The 15,620-nt window shown below is 36.0% G+C and overlaps 1 protein-coding gene across 1 annotated transcript in view; it reads right to left on the reverse strand.

Annotated features, from left to right (window-relative positions):
* SIK2 (salt inducible kinase 2) overlaps positions 1–15,620 on the reverse strand; it is a 163,675-nt gene that overhangs the window by 124,730 nt on the left and 23,325 nt on the right. The window contains exons 2-3 of the mRNA XM_027847294.1: positions 9,405–9,521; positions 5,829–5,892 (exon numbers count right to left, since the gene is read on the reverse strand). Coding sequence (XP_027703095.1) covers positions 5,829–5,892; positions 9,405–9,521 — 181 coding nt within the window. The remainder of the gene's footprint in view (positions 1–5,828; positions 5,893–9,404; positions 9,522–15,620) is intronic.

A 15,620-nucleotide genomic window follows, 5' to 3' on the forward strand; every position in this document is an offset into this window, starting at 1 on the left:
GTTAAGCGACTTGTCCAGGGTCACATATCTAGCAAGTGTCTAAGGCTGAATTTGAACTCAGGTCTTCCTGCCTCCACGCCTGGCACTCTATCCATTGTGCCACCTAGCTGCTCACAAGTAAGGCTGCCTATAAGCAAACACTGGAGATAAAAAGAAAGGTAAAAAACATGGTCCCTGCTCTTCAGGATCCTGCCCACATTCTAACGGGGGAGACAATATGCAAATACCCGTGACATATAAGATACATCCAGTGTAAATGGAAGGTAATCTCAGAGGAAAGGGACTAAGGAGCACGGAATGGGAAACCTGTAAAGACCTGTCGGAAGGTGGGATTTGAGCTGAATCTTGAGGGAAGCCAGGAGGAAGGGGAAGGAGGAAGAACTTCATGAGGAGCCGTGCGTGAAAAGACACAAGGCAGAGAATCTGGTAGATGGAGGGATGCATGCAAACAGGTCAGCGTAGCCAGATCACAGAATTCTGGAGAAGCTAGATCATAAAAGGGCCTTACATTTCCAGTAGAGGAGTTTATATTTGATCCCGGATGTAAAACAGAAAATCATGAGAGTTTATTGAGTTGGGGGAGGGAGAGTCAACATGGTCAGACCTGTGCTTTAGGAAAATCAGTTTGGCAGCCAAGACTAGTGTTCTATTACATCTTGGCTACCAAGCAGGTATTTCTAGCACAAAATTCTCTCCTAAGCTCCTGTCCTATGTTTCTAGCTCTTTACTGGACATTTATGCCTGGCTATCTCACTGGCACCTCAAATTTAACATCCTGCCTCTAATCTACTCCTCCCCTTAATACGATTTCCTTGTTTCTGTTAATGAGTCAATAGTTCTCCCCATCAACAAGGTTCAAAAGCTTTCTTCAAGAAAGGCTGGAAAATGCATCACCGGATATCTAACCTAGTGATTAAGCTCTTTGAATTTAGCTCAGTTTTCCTTGGAAAATATATATGTAGTATGTCACCAGACCCACACACAAAGTGATGCTGCCCTGGCATGGCCTGCAAGTACTCAGAGTCACCTCCATGCCACGATGGAGCTGCATGCCAAACAAAACACACCACTTACTGTTCTTCAATTACACTTCATCCTTTCTAGCCTCTTAGCCTTTGATCATCACATCACCACCAACTCCTAAAATCCGACTCATTCTTCAAAGTCTAGTTCAAATGCTACCTTCTCTATAAAGCCTTCCCATACTCCAATCCCCTTCAAAAATGGTTTCTCCTTCCTCACAGTCTCACAACAGTTTACTTGTAACTCTCTTATGGCACCTACCAACTGACTTGCGCTGTAGTTTCTAGCAGAGAAGATAGAACACAACCAAAGGATATGAACAGACAGTTCTCAAAAAAGCTATAAATGACCTTATGAAAAAATGCTCCAAATCACCAAGAGAAATGCAACTTAAAGCAACTCCAAAGCTACATCAGATTGGCAAAGATGAGGAAAATGACAATTTTATGGATTGTGGATTTGGTAGCCAACAGCTAGGTGGCACACCGAATAGAGGGCTGGGCCTGGAATCCAGAAGACATTGGTCACAGATACTTACTGGCTGTGTGGCCCTGGAAAAGTCATTTAACCCATTTGCCTCAATAAAATGGGGATGATACTAGTACCTCCCTCACAGGACTGTTGTGAGGATGAAATGAGATGTCTGCAAAAAGTGCATAGCACAGTGCTTGGCATATAGCTGGCATCACATAAATGCTTATTCCATTCTATTCCTATATTACAAACAAAAACTAGGATGGAAAATACAAGGAGAAATTCCATTTAAAGGACATCTATAAATACAAATATAACAATCTATTCAGAAATAAATGAAGTCCTTGAGAAAGATAATGTTATGACCAGACAATTTCATTATAACAAAAATGTCAACAATACCTAATTTAATAAGTAGATTTGCTGGCTATATCAAATATATATATATATATATATACACACACACACATATATAAATATATATTTATAAAGCTAGAAAAATAATAAGAAAATTCATAGAAAGAAACAAAAAGGAAAAATTCCAATAGAAAAAGAAAAGAGAAAAAGAAGAGAAATAAAGGATCCCGAGCATCACCATATCTCAAAATTATATGGGTCAGTCAGTCAATAAACATTTACTAAGTGCCTCTGTGTGCCAGGAACCATGCTAAATGCTACGGATACAAAGAAAGCTATAAGATAGTCCCTGCCCTCAAGGAGCTCACAATCTAGTGAGGGAGACAACACACAAAAAAAGCTGAAAAGCAGGTGCAGGAGGTTACCCAAGGGGTGTGAGGGGATGTTGTGGGGGCCAGGCCACAATGAAGTCTTATAGTCCCAGCGGGAAATGATCTGAGGAGGTACAAGTTTCTTGGTTGATTTCATCTTGCAGAATGTGGGGTTTCTGGAGATGATGAAGTATGGGAGAGCAGCCAGGTGGGATGGATGGAAATACACGCACGCGCGCACACACACACACACACACACACACACACATACACATACATACACACATATGTATGTATATATGTATATATATATATATCCCAAATCCATCTAAAATGGCAATGTATATATTAAGTATAAAATATATATTATATATAAATATAAAATGTATGAGTGAATGAAGGACGCCTAGTATTACTAAATTTCAAATTATGTTGTTTTTCCTTCATTCTCGAAGAGGACCAATGACATCATGGGGTGATATCTTGACTCGCTCATGAACTGCATTTAAGTGAGGTAGAGTTGCACAAAGTTGTCAGCTCACTCTCTCTTCCAGAGTTATCAAAGTCCAGTGGCAAGACAAAAGTCAGGATGACTGGTGATGGCCTGGAATATCATGGATGACTTTAGCTTCTTTGATGTCTAAGTGAACTCCATAGTGCCTGCTTCAGTTGGCCAGGAAAGCCATTGGAACAAATCGTTCTCATCTGCCCATTCTTCCAGGGGAGGACTTTAGGAGTTGTTTTAATTTGCATTTATTTATTTCTCTGATTAGTGATTTGAAGAATGGCAAGCTCTAAATGACTTCATGAAAACAGGTCTCAAATCACTAATAATAAGAGAAATGTATAATAAAAGAATTCCTAGAAATCACTTCATATCCATCATAATGGCAAAAATGGCAAAAGGGAGAAACAATCAATGTTGGAAGTACTACAGGAAGATAGGCACCTTAATATACTAGTGATGACCTGTGAATTTGTCCAATAACTCTAGAAAACAATTGGAAATTTTGTGGTAACAGTGACTAAATCATTCATATTCTTTGATCCAGAAATCTCTCAATTGGATTTATATCCCACAAAAGTCGATGACAGGAAAAAAGGGTATATATGTAGCAAAATATTCACACTGATACAATTTATGGTAAGAAAAAGCAGGAAATACAGTCTGAGCCCATCACCTACAGAATGACTAAGTTATAGTACATAAATGTTATTGAATATTACTGCATTGTAAGTAACAAAGAATATGAAGAACTGAGAGGATGGGAAGATTTTCTGAACTGATGAAAAGTGAAGAAAGCAGAACCAGGATAAGAGTCTATACAATTGCTACAATAACAAAAATGAACACATTAAAATCCAACAGAATTTAGATCAAATACAATGAGTAATGTCGGTTCCATATGGCTAACACAAAATACACTTCCATTCTGTTAAGAAATGTAAATTGTAAGAATGGAAAGTTACATGCATTGTCAGATGTAATCACTATTAGACAATTTGGTCTAACTGTTTTTTAAGGGAAGGAATTTGAGAAGGGAAGGGGAAAAGCTTGTTCATTGAGTAGAGATTGTGCCAAAACAAATGAAAACAAATTTTCAAGCATCAGCCTTACCTGTTGCCACCTGACCATCTCCACCTATCAAAATCCTACACATTCTTCAAGCCCTGGATCAAACATCAACCTCTTCAATGGCCTTTTCCCTCATCCCCTGGGCTGGAAGAGATCTCTACATTCTCTGAACTTGCATAAAGCACTATGTACCCCTCTAAAGTTACTCCCCACATATTACCATATGTATATGTCTTCATCCTCCAAATAGATTGTAAGTTCAAGAGCAAGGCTATGGTTTACTCATCTCACCTATCACAATACCTTACATATGACAGCTTAATACTGCCTATATTTCAGTTTTACGAGAAAAAATACTTTATAAACTGTAAAGAACTACATAAATGTGAGCTACTACTTTAAAAAAGAAACAAGTATAATTGTTAAAAGAATAAAAAAAAGTTTACATCTTTCCTGGGCTGAAGAAGATAACTAAATATTTTTGGGGTAAAACAAACAAATACCTATCCTCTAGGCAGCATGTTTCACTGAGAAGTAAAAGTAAAGAGGTATGAATGGTATCAAATCTCTTATTCAATTTAATTACATCAACAAAAAATTGAAAATAACATTTTTTTACTAGTTAGGTTCAGGTCACTTGTTTGTAAAATACTTCAAGTTTTCATTTTATAAATCAAATCCTTCTTTTTGTATTTAAGCTTCACTGTCACACTAAAAATTTTACACGAAAAAATCAGTTTTTATACATTAATGCCCAAATTGTAGTTTGGTTCATATAAAAGAATGTAATCCAAACCCACACCAAAAGGTCACATGAAGAAACACCAGTCTCCAGCACCCTATCTGCAAGGTAATTACACCTTACCTTCTTTTTGGTGAGTTTTGAGATAAAAAATATCAAAAGTCTCCATGTTAAGTACAAACTAAATATAAAACTTGGAAGATCATACTCTTGCACTTTAAAATACAGCCAAATATCTTTATTGAATCCTTCCTAGTTGTTAAAAGCTTATTAAGAACATAAGATTCAAGCTACCTGATTAAATGTCAGAACTTATGTAACTTATCATTTCATAAGAATTTATTATGAGAAATCCTTCCATTCCAGAACAAATCTGAAACAATAACCGGGTTTTCATCACATAATCATCATATCAGTATCAAAGACAACAATACCTAGGTAAGAGGGTCCCAGATATAATAAATACAGTAGACATACAATTAACTGTTTACTGAATGAAAGAAAAACTATTAAGAAGCCTCAAAAAGAAAATTAATCTTAAAAAAAAAAGAATAACTTCTAACAAAAGAAACAAGGGAGGGGATGAAGGCTAGATAGGCTATATTTCCTGAAAGTTAGGTGAAATACTCACAACCAGAGTTGAAAATTTATTATTAAACTTTTAAAAGTAAATTTTTAAAAATAGACCAGAAGTGTACAGAAGTGAGAGGGCAAAATCGGCAATGTTGACCTTTGAGTCAGAGGCAAGGGTGTTAAATCTGCCTTACACAAATTACTTCTACCCCTTTGAACCTCAGTCTCCAATCTATAAAATGCATGTAAGTCCTTTGCAAGACTTTAAAGAATTATAATTATATACCTAAGCTTTCAAAAAAATTTAGACTTTTGAATTTATTTAACTTCTAGAACAAAATACATACAACCTAAGTATCCATTTCTCACCTCAAAAACTACAAATGTAACACCTGAAGCCATAACTTTTTTGTTTCACTCCTGTAGGGGTGGGGCAGAAAAATCCTCCCAACTTCATGTAAATTCAAAAAATGTTTCCAGTATTTAATGGTACAATCTCTGCAACACAGGTCAAAGAAGCTGCCTAATAAAATGTGTTTTATATCCTTAAAGAAAGATTGGTACATTTTATTATATTCCAATTCTTTGAAAATCCACACACATGCATGGTTTACAAGTTAACTATTCATCAAAGCATCTGATTAACAGTATTCTACTCAAACAATACAGTTCAGAAAACTTTTCATACAAAAAAAAAAGTAAAGAAGCTTACCAAAAATCTCTCCATTTTTGGCATATTCAGTGACAAGGTACAACATGCTTTTGGTCTCCATCACCTATTTAATAAAGAATTCCATATTAATTTAATGGGAAAGAATGAGGAATGACCACATCAAAGTCTATGTGACTTCCTAATTAAAACTACTTTTTAAAAAGTTATGAATGGAAAAGCTGACTATGATGAAGCATGTGATCATTTGATATGTTACAGTATTATGAAGAATGCACATACCAGAAGTCCTGAATGTCTATTTTGTAGCACATTCTCTTACTGACTTAATGAGAAAAGGCATAGTCAACACTGAACAACCTATTGTCTCTGTTGTTTTTCCACTGACAAAAGCCATCATGGTGAATCCCAAGGGAAAAGTGGAAGAAAATGGTAAAATGGTTAGTCTAGCTAGGGAGGAAACAGTTTCATTTTTGTCTTGGTATACTGAGCGTCTAGAATAGTGCCTGACACACAGCAGGCACTTGATAAATGCCCACCGATTGAACAGTGTGTTGTGATATTGCTTTTATATACCTAACCCGTATTTAGTTCAAGGAGACCACCCTAAAGCTTCTTCTCTGTAGTCCTGGTGCTCGTGTTTCTATAATGATTATTTTAAGAAAAGTCATATTATAAAAATTTGGCTTCTGGAGCTATGCCTATTTAGAAAGATGATTTGTACATATTCATGATGTAAAACACATGCTTTTTACCACTCTTCATTCTTTTATTATGCTTATTACTTAGACTACAACTTTGCTGCTATCTGCTGAAAGGTTGAAAATTATTTTTCCTGTAAAATGTAAGTCACTTTGGCTTAGTCCTCCGAGAATCAGACTACAACAACGAAAAAGCTACCTACAATTTGGGCCTAAACAAGTCAGACACTAACAGGACTGTAACTTCTCCAGTTCAACTAAGATAAAATTATATGTGTGACTCACTGGTAATTTCTGCCCTTACTTTGGCCTTTAGTTTCACCACAATCTTGAAAGTATTTGAATAGTTACTTGTAATTATCGTCTTTAAAAATAGCCTAAGAAAAGCAAGACTCTGCAGGAAGGTAATACAGGCAGTTCCAATTTTTGAAAGGATTGTATTCTAAAAGCTCATTCATAAGTTGGTTGTTAGGTCCTTGGAACACATTTTGCCAAAGGAACAATGCCCTAAAGAGTTGTTGGGCCCCAGGCCATTCCACAAAAACTTATTTAATTCATAATGTACCTGAAGTAGAGTACTATATCCTATAAACCTTTCACACTATGTATAATAAAGTTTACAGGAGGAAATACATTTGGAATATCAACTTGGAGTGCCAGGAACACACCTACACTGCCCTATCCTGTAATCAAACCCCAACAAGAAGATTGCAACTCTCAAACTCTAAGTCATCATGTGGTTTCCATGATTTGAGGCAGCAGCAAGGACATGAGTGAGGAAAGAATGGAAAGGATGTTGAGAGATGGTAAGCAAAGATGAGGAGCTGTGTAGGGAAACTGGTCTCCACTTGGCATGAAGTGCTCCAAGGACACTTTTCACTTGGGATGGATTCCCTTTCACTTTCTTTTCTTTCTTTTTCTTTTTTCTTTTGAAGGCCAGGAGGTTGGACCAGCTGCTTCAGACCGAGTTTCCTCCTCTCCCCCGGCTCAAATAGAAAAATAATAGTTTTTCTTGCTAGGTCTCTTTGCTCTGAAAGCAAGCACTAACCCTTTGAAAGATACTAAGAGTTTTCACTTCCACAAAATGCAAAAACATTAGGTAAAAAGACCTTTACCTTTCTCCCTTTACCTTTCTTTGTTCTCCTCCACCTATTTCCTATAGATAAAAAGAATCAAATAATTTCAGAGTTGGAAGGGACCTCATGAAGTCATCTAATCCAACACATATCTGAAAAAGAATCTTGATTACATCATACCCAACAAGCAATTATCCAGTTTCACAAAGACTTCTAACAAGGGAGAAAACTCACCACTTCTCGAGGCAGTCCATTACATTTCTGAATGGAAATTTTTCTAGACATCAAGTATAAATTTTCCCCTTTGTAATTTCTACCCACTGCTGCTAACTCTGAGTTAGAGTGAAACAGCAAGTTTATTTCCTCTTCATACGATATCCCTTCAAATGCTTGAAGATATCTTTGTCTTCAAGTGATGTCATGATATTTCATGTCTTCCCTTGATCTTTCCTTCTCCAGACCCTACAACCCTACACATGTCCTTCAATTGGTCCTCACTTAGCATGAGTTGTGGCCCTTCACCATTCTAGTTGTCATTCTTTGGACATTCTCCAGCTTATCAATAATAGATGATCAAGAAAGGTAGAAATAAGCAACAAGAGTAGATCTTTCAGGACTTAAACTGAATTAGTGAATCTCCTAGAATTGAACGAGGGAAGCTTCTGTCACTCCTTGAACATAGCAAGAGTTCCCTGGTAGCCATGAATTTGGGCCTTCTTTTCTCTTACTTTGGACTTACGTATATTGGATATTGTCCGCCATCACAGCTTTTACTTAAGAGCTTGGAATCCCGGTTCCACAACTTACTAGTAAACTGTGAGACCTTTGGCAAGCCATGTTATATCTCTACACCTCAGTTTTCTCATCTATAAGACAGTGGGATTGAACTACATGATCTTTAAGGTCTTCTCCAGCTCTGACATTATGTGATTTTTATAATGTATTTTTGTAGATGGAGAATATATAATAGTTTGAGGGGTACACCTTTTTATAATAAAGCAGATATAATATTAACACATCATTATACATAGGTGGAAAACAATTTTCAAATACAAAAAAGTCCAAATATCAATGACTAAAAACTTGAAAGTGTTATGTATTATAACATCATCTTTTGACACTAAAGGGTGCATTTTCTTTCTTTTTTTTTAAATTAAGATTGTGTTTTTCTTTTTTTTCCTTTTTTTCTTCTTCTTTTTTAGGCAATTGGGGTTAAGTGACTTGCCCAGGGTCACACAGCTAGTAAGTGTCAAGTGTTTGGTCTCAGGCTGAATTTGAACTCAGGTCCTCCGGACTTCAGGGCCAGTGCTCTTTCCACTGTGCCACCTAGTTGCCCCTAAAGGGTGCATTTTCTTAAGAAAAAGCAGATATTTCCTTTTAGAAACACATCTTAATAAGCACATCTGATAACATAATTTAAAATAAAATGCAAGCTTTAGCCATTTCCAGATTTTATACAAAATAAATAATGAACTCACATGTCATAAGCTACATAAACTGAAGAATTTTATCAAGGTATTATAATGCTGACAAAATAAATGTCCACACCATGGACACCTTACCAAAATGTTTTGTGAGGCTACCACATTCCTAATTGGTTAGACATGTTCACCAAAAATATCAAGTTCAATTTATAAAAATACCCTCAGGTCCCATCTGGATGTAGAAGAATATAAGTGTTTTTTACTCTCTCAACATTTTCCATTTAGAGATAATCCTAATAATGTACAATATCACACCTACTCAGCTGAACAGCAAAGTTTTTCTTTTACAGTTGGAAAAACTAACAGATTAATTTTGTAATAAAACATAGAGCTGAAACTGGAAAGTTTAAATCATACCTGGTAGAGTTTTATTATGTGAGGGTGGTCTAACATTTTCATTATTTGGACTTCTCTGTAGATTTTCTCTAGATTCACTGCATCCAGCTGAGATTTATCTATGATTTTTATTGCTACCTGCATCACAAAATAAAAAACAAGAGTTAGTTTACAGAGGTTTTTTTTTTTTTTGGTTAGGCAATTGGGATTAAGTGACTTGCCCAGAGTTATAGCTAGTAAGCATTATGTGTCTGAGGCCAGATTTGAACTCAGGTCCTTCTGACTTCAGGGCCAGTGCTCTATCCACTGCACAACCTAGGTGCCCCCCAGAGGTTAACCTTTACACAAATTACAAATGGGATATCTGAAATATAAGTAAGAGTATAACGAGTTTTGTTAGCTTATTTTAGTTTTGACATTTATTGATTTTGATGCTTTCCAGCTTGTCAACAAACTTCCAGGCTTCAAAACCAAGCTTTTCCCCATCCTTGAATTTCCTTCAGTACCTGTGATGTCCCTCTGGAACATCCAACTGCCCTTGTGCCCTTCCCACTCTGGAATATCCCTTTACCAGGCCTACAGCCTTCTCAATACTGCTGAATTCCTCCTGCTGCCTGCATTTTGGTAATTTTGGTGTCCCAGGCCACCCTGCCTTCATTCCCTTCCAGCCCTACTCCTGATTTTCCAGACTTCTAAACCACTTCTCCCAGGCTACTTATCAACAACCCCACTCCCTTATTTTTCTATTCCCTTTTGTACTTTGTCTTCCCTCATCAGAACAAAAGCTCAGTGAGGGCAGGAGCCTTTTTCTTTTTGCTTGTATTTATATCACTAGACAGGCACATAGGAGGCACTTAATAAATGCCTATTTCCTTTTTCTTTTCAAAACACGGTAACTAGAGCTTAACACAATACTCTAGATCAGGGTCTACAAACTATGGCCTGTGGACCAAATCCTACCTTTGTTTTCTGGAACTACATTTTGGAAACTTTTTATTTTCTAAGTTGTATTGATTTTTTTTGTGTGTGTTTTTCACCACAGTAATTTTCCAACATTCCTCCTCACTCTACATACAGCCCTCTCTTGTAACAAAGAAAAACAGTTAAGAAAAAAACAACCAATATAGTGTCTGACACAGCCTTGGCATCTTTTGGTATCCAGAGTCTCCACCAACCCCACTACAGAGAGGAGGATGGTATATTTCATCATCTGTCCTCTTGAGCTAGGACTGGCCAACATATTTCATTTTAGCTCAGCTGCCTTCTGATGTCATTTTCATTTACATTATTGTAGTCATAGTCACTCTGTATATTGTTTTCCTGCTTCTAATTCCTTCTCTTTGGATGAGTTCATAAGTCTTCTCAGTTTTCTGAACTCTTCATTAGTCATATCATACAATATAATAATGTTCTATTAAATTCACATAATGCAATTTCTTTGGACATTCTCCAATTGACAGGCACTCCCTTTGTTTCCAGGGCTTGGGGGGGAGGCTGCTTGCTCCAAACTACTACGGATATGGGACATTTCTTCCTATATTTGGCCCCATCTTGTTTATTACAAACCCAGTAGGGGACAGCTGCATCAAAGGCACAAAGAGTTTAGAGTCTTTAATTCATATAATTTCAATCTGTTTTCCAGAATTACTAGACCAATTAAGAGTTCCAATAGTGTATCAGTATATCCATCTTCCTATAGACCCTCTAATACTGTTCTTATCTTTTTTCATCTTTGCCAACTTGATAGGTATAAAGTGAAACTTCAGGGATGTTTTGATTTGGATTTTTCTTGTTATTAATGATCTGGAGCATTTAAAAATATAATTGTTAATGGTTTGCAACTCTCCTTTCAAAAATGTCTTTATTCATCCCCTGGATCCTTTTAATAATAATGATAATAATAACAATATTGCATTTATATAATTCCTGCCATGTGCTAAGTAAGCACTTTATAATGATTCTCATTTGATCTTCACAACAACCCTGGGAGGTAGGTGCTATTATTAGCCTCATTTAAATTAAGGGAACTGAGGGAAACAGAGATAGTAAGTAATTTGCCCAGAATCACACAGCTATTAAGTGTCTGAGGCTGCATTGTGAATTTAGTCTTCTTGAATCCAGGCCCAGAACACTATCTATTGTACCACCTAGCTGCCATTATCCATTGAAAAATGGTTCTTGGTCTTCTATATTTGTCAATTTCATATATCTAAGTGTGTGTGTGTGTACATATATATGCATATGTATACATAAACACATATATAATGTATCTATACACACATATACTACATATATGTATATGTATATAATGGATATATGCTAGGTTTCTTTTCATATATCTGATGCTGTTTTGTTTTGCTTTACTCAGTTTCCTTTTCTGCTAGTTGCATAGTTTTTGTTTATTCAAAAGTTTACTAGATCTTACATAATATAAATGGTTTATGTTGCCTTTTGTGACTTTCTCTATTACTTGTTTTATTTTGAAATCTGTCCCTCACTATACTTCTTAAAGGTATCTATTTGTATTTTCTTTTTTGAAATCTGTCAAATTTAGATCACATACATATGAAGTTTCCTGCAGTATTTAGCATTAATAGCTGCCATACTGTTTTCCAGTTTTCCCAGTAGTTCTTACTGAATAGAGAATCCTTTCCCAAGTACTTTGTGTTCTTGGTTTACTGAAAGTGAGATTGTATTTTCTTCTACATCTTTGCCTCAATAATTCCACTGATCTTTTCTATTTTTAAATAGTACTAAAAAGTCCTGGTAATATATTTTTTCTTTTCTCCTGGCCATTGTTGTTCGAATGCCAAATGTACATTTGCCTAAAAGATTATTTTACAAAGAACTCACACAAGGCAAGCGCTCACATGGAAGTCAGAAGAAGCAATACAAGGACATTCTCAAGGTGTCTCTGAAGAACAGACTGTGAGACATGGGAGACAGTGGCACAGGACTACCCAGCACAGCATGCCTGAATCAAAGAAGGCACTGTGCTCTCTGAGCAAAGCAGCATTGAACAAAGCTCAAAAGTAACGTGAAATGAGCAAATTTAGTGACATCTCCATTCCAAATGTTCATATGGACTATTTGTGCCCTATCTATGGTAGAGGCTTCTGAGCTCATATTGGTCTGATCAGTCACAGTCAGACACACTATACACTGACCCCAAAACAGTGATGTCATGTTGGTCCTCTTTGATTATGAAGGACAACAACCGACCAGTCATTGGTTTATGGATTTTTTGAGTCTTTAAAAAGTAGCTTGTTGATCAGTTCAATAGTCTTTTGGAATTCCAATTCTATTTACTTAATTTTCAAAAGTTCTTCTTTTGAGATTAACTTGCTAACATTGTGATTTGTTTTTATTTTAAACTATGATAAATTCATTAATCCTGTTAATGTTTTAAAAGTTAGAAAAATGTCCCTGATTGCTTCAGCTGCTTCCCATAAATTTTGATAGGCAAATCTCACTGTTATCACTCAAACATAATTTCCTGTTTCTATGAATTGTTTTTTTAGCCAACTTTTTGTTTGGAGTATCTTTACTTAGTCTACCTTTACTTCAGTTTGTATCTTTAGAATCACAGGATAAGAGACCTTAGACGACTCAAGGGATTTCAGGGGTTATCTGGTCCAATCCCTTCATTTTACAGAGGAGGAAACTGATACCTAGAAAGGTAAAGTGACTTGTTTGAGGATACACAGATAGTAAATGGCAAAACCAGGACTTAAATCAGTTCCTCTGCCTGCAGATTCCATTCTTTCACTTGTACCATGCTACCTTCTTGGTTTCCATTTCCAGCATTTAGCATAGTGCCTCACACATACATGGTAAGAGCTTAATATTCACTGAATTGAATTACTTATAATGTAAAAGATCATCCATTACAGACTGGTAGAAACATATCAGAGGTCTTTAGTATACACTAATTGGTATGTCTATGCATAGGCAGTTGGAAGAAACAATGAACATAAGGAATTCAGAGAATTTGAGAATTTAGATGATTATCCATTTATCATTTTTGTTTTATTATAGTCTCTAAAATAAATGTCTATTATTTGTAACTTTCTACATTTGACTTCTTTATATACTTGCACATAAGGATTCCACATGATATTGAAAATATATATTAAAAAAAAACCCTACCTCCAGAAACTGCCAAACTAATAGTTTGACCATCTTGTTCCCCTTCATTTTTTCCCTTCTTGGTTAAGTTAGATTTATCTCTTTATCTCCTGATAGAAAAATAGTAAAAGTGTCTTACAATTACTATGTTACTACCCCTGTCTTAGAAGGCAGATGCTAAGGCAAGAGTAAGTAGATAAAACAAATAGGACGTTAGTGAAAGAAGAGGAAGCTAGGTGAAGCCATCAAGTTGTCCTGGTGACAAAAGTCTAGAAAGGTCTGAACTAAGTGGGTAGAAGGAGAGTTGGAAAAACCCACTGAACGTGTGAAAAGTGAGGCTCACAATCTCAATTAGTACAGAAAGCAGAGAGGAATTTGGAGTGACTCATAATGACTGTGTGATGTTTATATGTCTGCTGCAGACAAGTAACTGCTTCCTATGTTCAAAGGGTAGGCTGGTCTCCCTCCTAGTAAAAGGTGAAGAGGCTCAAGGAATACCTTACTATCCTGCAGGTTATCATGATTAATGAATTGTTCTTTTAAAAAAAAAAAAGCCCAACAAGCAGAAGCAGAACTTCAATGAAACAAATTGTTGAGAAAAAGGAGGCTGGAGAATAGAAGAATGTCCCATACAGAGGAAGAAAGGAAAAAAAGAGACATTGTACAACTATGATTTTTTTTTTTTAAATCAAATCTGAAACTCTTCTTGAAGAGCCATCAGAGTGCTGTGAAGAAGCAGTAGCTGCTTATCCTTTAAGGAACAAGATCCACAGGGGCTCTCCAGTAAGACATCATCCAGTGACAAAGGAAGAAAAAAGAGAAGAATTGTGGTGGTGACTCCCTGCTCAAGAGGTGCTATGGCAACTATCTTCAACCTAAAAACAACAATAGAGAGGTCTACTGTCTTCCTAGGCCATGAATGAGACATAATAAATAAACTTCTCAAGATGTGCCAAAACAGAGGATAACTATCTACGTCTGATGACTCACAGTGGCACAAATTATATTGCCAGAAGGAACCTAGACTGCATTGTCAAAGATCATTTTGTCTTGGACAATAAAATGAAGACTAAACGTGGATACAAGTGCCATTTGCTTGACTACTATCTTCTGCAGGCAAGAGATACAAAGAAAAAAAAACAATTTAGAAAGTGACCTTAAGGTTAAATTTTTATCTGAGAACATAATTTGGAGTTCTATAATATAGATATATAATACAACTTAAAATATAACATAACTTAAGATACATATTATATATATATATATACAACTTAAAAAGTAAGGATCACAGGCTCCTAGCCAGGGACAACATGTAACTAACAAAGGCAGGAAAGGGGAAGGAAAGAAAATCAATTTTTGTTAATTAAAAAAAATTAATTTAAAAATATATTTGCCTTATGTCTTAAAAATCTAATCAAAAGAGGGGCAGCTAGGTGGCGCAGTGAATAGAACTCTGGCCTTGGAGTCAGGAGGACCTGAGTTCAAATCCAGCCTCAGACACTTGATACTTAGCTGTGTCACTTAACCCCAATCACCTCACCAAAAAAAAAAAAAAAAAAAAAAAAAACCTAATCAAAAGAGCTTTAACCTAAAAGGGATGCAAGAAGAAGAAAATTGTCTATGTGCACTCCCCCAAGCTAAATCCCATACTGAGTAACTAAAATGCAAGAAAACTATCAGTTGAAATACTCAGGAGTTTATAGGAGACAAGATCCAACAAAGGGTCCAGAAATAAAAACTGTGGCCTCAAATGCCTATATGCAACTACACAAAGTTTAGGCAACAAACAATATCAACTAGAGGTCCTAACATAAAAAGGTGAATTTGACCTTATAGGTATCACTAAGATTTTGATGATATGAGACCCATGCCTAGAATACGGCTCTGAATGAATATACCTTTTTCAAAGAACAGAATATTTTTTTAAAAATGTGGAAAGGAGGTTACTTTTATCTTCATGGTTCAATGATCTCTATGTAGATGATTCTCAGATCTCTATATAAGGTCTGGGATATCTACTAAGCTATAATTAGGCATCTCCAGCTGCATTTTGAACTCTCTGTCCCATCCATGAGTCTCAAACTCTGTATGTCCAAAACAGAACTTAAT

This window comes from Vombatus ursinus, unplaced genomic scaffold (genome assembly GCF_900497805.2).
Source record: "Vombatus ursinus unplaced genomic scaffold, bare-nosed wombat genome assembly UNPS02015398.1, whole genome shotgun sequence".
Taxonomy (NCBI): Eukaryota; Metazoa; Chordata; class Mammalia; order Diprotodontia; family Vombatidae; genus Vombatus; species Vombatus ursinus.